Raw genomic sequence first — 7964 nt, forward strand, 5'->3', positions numbered from 1 at the left:
CGGACAAGGGTTTTCCAACTGCTCTTGCGGGTCAACCTGCTCATCAAAACGATGCACATGCAAGAAATCCGCCGTGAAGTGCAACGGCCACTGCCACCCAAGAAACGGGAAATGTACCAACAAATAAGACGTCGTGGAAAGTTGTGGTGTTACCTTACTTGTAACATTACACATGGATGATACATTATACTTACCTTAGACACGGATATTACATGTCGTCTTGAGCAATTACAGTTTTCCTACTTTTTCGACTTCTCTTGTCCCTGACGTTTCGTGGGACTGACGTTGTGACGTTGTGGCGTAACATCACTTGCGTTGCACATAAATGGTCTTGATCAATAATACTATTTTCAGTTGTTTCTTGTCCTTGTATTTTCCTGGAACGTTATGGTAGCTTATACTCACCTTAGACACGAATATTACATGTCGTCTTGAGCAATTGCTGTTTTCCTACTTTTTCGACTTCTCTTGTCCCCGACGTTTCGTGCGACTGACGTTGTGACGTAACATCACTTACGTTGCACATGTACTACTATTTTCAGTTGTTTCTTGTCCCTGTATTTTGTTGCTTAACTTACCTTAGACATGGATACTACATGTCTACGCACATACACACACACCACCACCACCACACAAGACACACACACACACCACCACCACACAAGACACACACACACACACCACCACCACCGCCACCACACAAGACACACACACGTACACACACACACACACACACACACACACACACACACACACACACACATATTATATACACACGCAGTCACACACAAGGCCATAATTCTGTTGTACCAAAACCTGTTTAAAGTTGCCGAATTCGTGAAATCGACAAAATCGTCGATTTCGTGAAATCGATTGCCGATTTCGTGAAATCAGTTGCCGATTTCACGAATTCGACAACTTTAATCAGGCCTTTCACAATTTCGGCAATAGCCTGCCGAATTCGCGTTCTCGGCAAGCGATTGCCGATTTCACGAATTCGGCAAATAGGTTGCCGATTTCACGAATTCGGCAATTACCAGATTTCGTTACGACATATATATATGATACTTAGCCCGCCTCTCATTTAGGCTTTTGTGTTGTTGAAAACGACTTGAAAGCATGATAAACTAATTGATTAATGCAGAGAGATAGAACTTCAACAACAACAACAACAACAACAACAACAACAACAACAACAACAACAACAACAACAACAACAACATTGAAACGATAAAGAAAAAGAAAGAGAGAGAGATAGAGGGGCAATTGTAACGGACACAACGCAGACAATAAACAGAGACAGAATTTATCGAAATTACTGTTACTGCCAATACGTAGCACATTAATGAAATCTCACCTGCATTTTCCTGTTTGAGTTTTGAAGCCCAACGAAATCCACTACAGATGTTCACCAACACTGACACAACAAGCAGCGATGCAGGTATATTTTTCAGAACCATCTCCTCGATGCGTGTGTCTTGTCAGCAGAGTCTTGGGCCTAAAAATCACTGTTTCGTGCGCTTTTCGTTTACAGGTGTGTTTCACAATGTGTCTGTCATCAAAATAAGTTCAAATGTAGTTTTTTTGTCTTCTCTAAATTGAAACGGGTTTGTTTCAAAACTAAGTTTTTTATCAAATGAAATCCGAAGGGGATTTTCTTAATATTTTGTTTCAATCTTTGAATTCTTCTTCTTGTTGTGGCAGCGGCGTGTGGTTGGTCTTTTGTTGACAACTAATATCCTAGTTCCGAAAAAGGAAGCCTTCCTGCTTCAGTCGTAAATCCTTGTGTTTGCCACGAAAATTAATTGATGTTCCTGGTTGTTTGAAAAGTTTGTCAAAACAGAGGCCATCTCCGCAGCGTCGACTTAACGTCGCAGGTTTAATGATCAATGGACATGATCGTCTGCTCAGCCTTCCCGCTCCGGACAGGGACGATAACTGCCGACGCTTCAAACAAGGGGAGGTAAGCCGCCCGCGTGAGCAGACGACAAATTGAAATGCAACGTGACAGAAAGCGAAGTGCAACGCGCGGTGGCGGAGCGGCTGTGATGACAATTTGGGCTGAGAGGTGAAATTAATTTGTCGCAGTTAGTGGCGTTTATTTGTGGGTCCCCTCCTGACATACCTGTGGCGTAATGGACGGGACTGCTTCGCACTAGACCTATTATTATTAGCCTGTTGTTTCGAGGACAGAATATATTCAGTGCAACGTAAAAAATACGCATGCTTGTGCATTTTCAGTCCCATGGTAAACTGGCCAAACCGGATACTCTAATTTTGAACGAAACATATTTTGTCCGCAAACAGACAAATGTAGTGTCAAGAAAAATGCACCATTTAATCCTGTTTGTGAAATAACTTTGCTGTGTCTTCATTTTATTTGCAGCACGTTTGCCGATCTGGACGTTTTGCCTTGTTTGGGAGACAACTGTTTCCGAGAAAAGGATTTAGTGTTATAAAAACACACCATTTAACATATTCGTGCATTTTTAATCTCTTAATTTTATTTGTGGCAAGCTTGCCAAACAGAATTTTCTACGTTTAAGGGTGATCATATTTTTAGAGAACAGACAGGTCACGTCATCGTCACATTATTCTTAAATTCCTATTATATATCTCATAGTATTCCTTCACGTACGCGCTTTTCTCGATAACAGAACCTTCGATTTAAACTTGGCAAAACAAACGTTGAAACTCTTTTTATTGGAAACTAAAATATTCATTTTCGTGTTATTTAAATCAAACTTTCTATGCCCTAAAAAAGACCCTCTTGTTTTGGTATCCCGCACTTTTTTTTAATTGCGGATACGTGAATCACGTGACAGTCACCAAGAATCTCATGTTTGAAAATTGACCGAATAAGAAAAAAAGTGTACAATTTCGCCTAATTTTCTAACGGAAGAAAATCCCACTAATAACATATCCAGTGGAGGGAGCACGGGGGATAACCTGTTCAAGGACGAGCGGATGCCGAAGGCTGCGCCTGACACGTGTGAAGGCAAGTTTTGTCTGTTTTCTAGGTATTGTTTGATTTATGTCGGGATTTAAGGTAAGCTACTGATTCAGCGATGACTAAATTTGTTTCTCGATGCAGGGAGCGGTTGATACTTGCCCGTAATTCAAAGCTGAAAATGTCGAGCACCGGGAATGGCTGTTCGATGGGTTTTGCAAGTAGAAATGTGCTTTATTTCACCAAATCAGCTCGTATTTGGTATGGGTACGGGAATCTAGAGGACGAAGGAGTCTTCTTCTTCTTCTTCTTCTTCTTCTGCGTTCGTGGGCTGAAACTCCCACGTACACTCGTGTTTTTTTTATTTTGCACGAGTGGAATTTTACATGTATGACCGTTTTTTACCCCGCCATTTAGGCAGCCATACGCCGTTTTCGGAGGAAGCATGCTGGGTATTTTCGTGTTTCTATAACCCACCGAACTCTGACATGGATTACAGGATCTTTTTAGTGCGTACTTGGTCTTGTGCTTGCGTGTACACACGGGGTGTTCGGACACCGAGGAGAGTCTGCACACAAAGTTGACTCTGAGAAATAAATCTCTCGCCGAACGTGGGGACGAACTCACGCTGACAGCGGCCAACTGGATACAAATGACGAAGGAGTCATAAGAGGTGCAAAGAAGTGCTATTTGGGAATAAAATAAATCTTCTGAGCCAGTAGACAAGAGAAGGTCATATTTGAGAGATGCGCGTAGGCGGAGCTTTCCGACAAGCGAATGATACAGCAGATTAATCATTCGTTTTGATCAGAAACATAGTCTCTAGTTTTTATGAATGAGTTTTTAATGAAAACAATCACGAGAACTCTCTCGCTTAGCCTAATGGCTGTTCGATGGGTTTCGCAAGTAGAAATGTGATTTATTTTACCAAATCAGCTCGTATTTGACATCGGTTTGGTATTCTAATCCTACCGCGAACTGGATAGCCGACGCGGCACGTGTGAACGAAATTTCAGAAAAGCGTACATCTGTACAGTGCAGCAAAACGGTTCTGTGCATCATTTTCAATGTAAATAGTGATCAACTTAGAAGCACATGTACTTTGTTGCCCTTAGATAACGGCACACACACTAAGCCAAATAGCTGTCTCTCGTGTACACCCCCCCACACACACACACACACACACGCACGCACGCACACACGCACATACACACCCATACATACACACCCACACACACACTCATTCTAAATGGGTTTGGAGCATCTGTTTCTACAGATGCAGTCTGAAGACGAAGAAATGGTTCTTGTGGCAGAGGAGGTGGAGGAAGAAGTAGATGTACCGTAGTTGAATCGTAATCAGTTCGTGAAGTTCTTAAACTGATTCGTATATATATATTCGTAGTCTGCTCTTGCAATTCTTGAGCAATCGGGAATTCGTGGCAAAAGTTTTGTGCTGTTCAAAAGTTTGGCCACGAGTCCCCGAATGAGTTAACCTACGAATCGATTACGATTCAGTTACGATGCCTAAGAATGTACTACGAATTTGTTACGATTTAAGTACGATTTTTCGGAATCGGGAGTTCGTGGCCAAACTTTTGAATCGTGGGTTTCGTGGTCTGTGTGGAATAGGGCCGCAAACATAAATCTAACTGTACACCTTTTCCCAGAGGACACACGGACAGAGGGCATAGGAGGACTGCTATGCTAGCGGACACATGCTCACGGGACTTAAACTCTTCGTCGGAAGAATTAATACACCAGGCATCGTACGCTAGCCCTGTAAAGACACACTTCTTCTCGGGAAAACTGCTTGTTCCACTATTATATAAAAATAAAAAAACCAGATAGACTGCCAACGTTCAAAAATTCAGAATAAAAACAAACAAGAATGGTTGGTAAGGCCAAAAAAAAATAGGTCTGTTTACGGTAACATAGGCCCAAAAAATAGGGTCGGTAGGTCGGGATTTTTCTTTTTTTTTCTTTTTTTTCCAAAAAACCATATTTTTACGTTATTTTGCTTTTTTTTTCCCAAATGCCAAAAAAAAAGTCTAGGGTCGCGCGAAAAAAATAGGGTCGGTCGGGTTACCGTAAACAGACTATTTTTTTTGTGTGCCTAATTGGAACGTGTATTATTGACAAATCAAAACGTTACATTTACTGGTACGTCGACACCAAGGCCTTTGAAGGAGACAGACAGACAAACTTATGAAACAGATAATGAACGTATTTCTTCTTCGTTCGTGGGCTGAAACTCCCACGTACACTCGTGTGTGTTTTTTGCACGAGTGGAATTTTACGTGTATGACCGTTTTTTACCCCGCCATTTAGGCAGCCATACGCCGTTTTCGGAGGAAGCATGCTGGGTATTTTCGTGTTTCTATAACCCACCGAACTCTGACATGGATTACAGGATCTTTTTCGTGTGCACTTGGTCTTGTGCTTGCGTGTACACACGGGGGTGTTCGGACACCGAGGAGAGTCTGCACACAAAGTTGACTCTGAGAAATAAATCTCTCGCCGAACGTGGGGACGACCTCACGCTGACAGCGGCCAACTGGATAAAAATCCAGCGCGCTACCGACTGAGCTACATCCCCGCCGAACGTATTTCAAGATCGTGTGGCTCGCTTGCAAATGTCTGTCTGTCTGTCTATTTCAAAGGCCTTTGGGTCGACGTGCTAGTAAATGTGACGTTTTGTTTTGTCTATTATAAACGTTCCAATTGCCTACCATTCTTGTTACATTTAGTCAAGTTTTGACTAAATATTTTAACATAGAGGGGGAATCGAGACGAGGGTCGTGGTGTGTGTGTGTGTGTGTGTGTGTGTGTGTGTGTGTGTGTGTGTGTGTGTGTGTGTGTGTGTGTGTGTGTGTGTGTAGAGAGATTGAGAGTAAACTACTGGACCGATCTTTATGAAATTTGACAGAAGAGTTCCTGGGTATGATATCCCCGGATGTTTTTGTCTGTTTTTCGATAAATGTCTTTGATGACGTCATATCCGGCTTTTTGTAAAAGTTGAGGCGGCACTGTCACACCCTCATTTTTCAATCAAATTGATTGAAAGTTTGGCCAAGCAATCTTCGACAAAGGCCGGACTGCGGTATTGCATTTCAGCTTGGTGGCTTAAAAATTAATTAATGACTTTGGTCATTAAAAATCTGAAAATTGTAATTAAAATTATTTTTTATAAAACGATCCAAATTTACGTTCATCTTATTCTTCATCATTTTCTGATTCCAAAAACATATAAATATGTTATATTCGGATTAAAAACAAGGTCTGAAAATTAAAAATATAAAAATTATGATCAAAATCAAATTTCCGAAATCGATTTAAAAACAATTTCATCATATTCCTTGTCGGTTCCTGATTCCAAAAACATATAGATATGATATGTTTGGATTAAAAACACGCTCAGAAAGTTCAAACGAAGAGAGGTACAGAAAAGCGTGCTATGCAGCACAGCGAAACCACTACCGCGCTGAACAGGCTCGTCAGTTTCACTCCGTTTTGCACAAGCGGCGGACTACGGTCATTGTGAAAAAATGCAGTGCGTTCAGTTTCATTCTGTGAGTTCCACATCTTGACTAAATGTAGTAATTTTGCCTTACGCGACTTGTTTTTTGGTCTGCCCACGTTCTTTGATCTGTCTTGGCTTTTACGGAATCGATCACCCCTCCGTGTGGACACATATTGAAACACATCAGTTTTGGCGTGTTTTTTTATGCAGAGTGGGAATTTTTGAAGAATTAATTTCAGGCATTAATAGCCTCCCCAGCGTCTTGCCAGAGACCCCCCGCGGGTTAGGGGGAAGAATTTACCCGATGCTCCCCAGCATGTCGTAAGATGCGACTAACGGATTCTGTTTCTCGTTTTACCCTTGTTAAGTGTTTCTTGTATTACAGTATAGAATATAGTCAATGTTTGTACAGATTTTAGTCAAGCAGTATGTAAGAAATGTTAAGTCCTTTGTACTGGAAACTTGCATTCTCCCAGTAAGGTAATATATTGTACTACGTTGCAAGCCCCTGGAGCAATTTTTTTGATTAGTGCTTTTGTGAACAAGAAACAATTAACAAGTGGCTCTATCCCATCTTCCCCCCCCCCCCCTTTCCCCGTCGCGATATAAGATATAACCTTCGTGGTTGAAAACGACGTTAAACACCAAATAAAGAAAGTCTTGCCAGAGAGGTTCTTCGAATATTTTGAGATAAGTTCATTATCTGTATCATTAATGTCTGTCTGTCTTTCCACTTAAAAGACCACTGGGTCTCAGTACAGTGAGGGCTGATGGGGTCTATGTCGACCAAAAGACCACTGGGTCTCAGTACAGTGAGGGCTGTTGGGGTCTATGTCGACCAAAAGACCACTGGGTCTCAGTACAGTGAGGGCTGTTGGGGTCTATGTCGACCAAAAGACCACTGGGTCTCAGTACAGTGACGGCTGTTGGGGTCTATGTCGACCAAAAGACCACTGGGTCTCAGTACAGTGACGGCTGTTGGGGTCTATGTCGACCAAAAGACCACTGGGTCTCAGTACAGTGAGGGCTGTTGGGGTCTATGTCGACCAAAAGACCACTGGGTCTCAGTACAGTGACGGCTGTTGGGGTCTATGTCGACCAAAAGACCACTGGGTCTAAGTACAGTGAGGGCTGTTGGGGTCTATGTCGACCAAAAGACCACTGGGTCTAAGTACAGTGACGGCTGTTGGGGTCTATGTCGACCAAAAGACCACTGGGTCTCAGTACAGTGAGGGCTGTTGGGGTCTATGTCGACCAAAAGACCACTGGGTCTCAGGACAGTAAGGGCTGTTGGGGTCTATGTCGACCAAAAGACCACTGGGTCTCAGTACAGTGACGGCTGTTGGGGTCTATGTCGACCAAAAGACCACTGGGTCTCAGTACAGTGACGGCTGTTGGGGTCTATGTCGACCAAAAGACCACTGGGTCTCAGTACAGTGACGGCTGTTGGGGTCTATGTCGACCAAAAGACCACTGGGTCTCAGTACAGTGACG

General features: G+C 42.6%; 1 protein-coding gene across 1 annotated transcript in view; it reads right to left on the reverse strand.

Moving 5' to 3' along the window:
- LOC138980716 (mucin-4-like) overlaps positions 1–1918 on the reverse strand; it is a gene marked incomplete in the record, with an annotated part of 64725 nt that extends 62807 nt beyond the window's left edge. The window contains 1 exon segment of the mRNA XM_070353623.1: positions 1358–1918. Coding sequence (XP_070209724.1) covers positions 1358–1460 — 103 coding nt within the window.
- Between the last annotated feature and the right edge of the window lie 6046 nt (positions 1919–7964).

The sequence above is a fragment of the Littorina saxatilis genome, linkage group LG11 (genome assembly GCF_037325665.1).
Source record: "Littorina saxatilis isolate snail1 linkage group LG11, US_GU_Lsax_2.0, whole genome shotgun sequence".
Taxonomy (NCBI): domain Eukaryota; kingdom Metazoa; phylum Mollusca; class Gastropoda; order Littorinimorpha; family Littorinidae; genus Littorina; species Littorina saxatilis.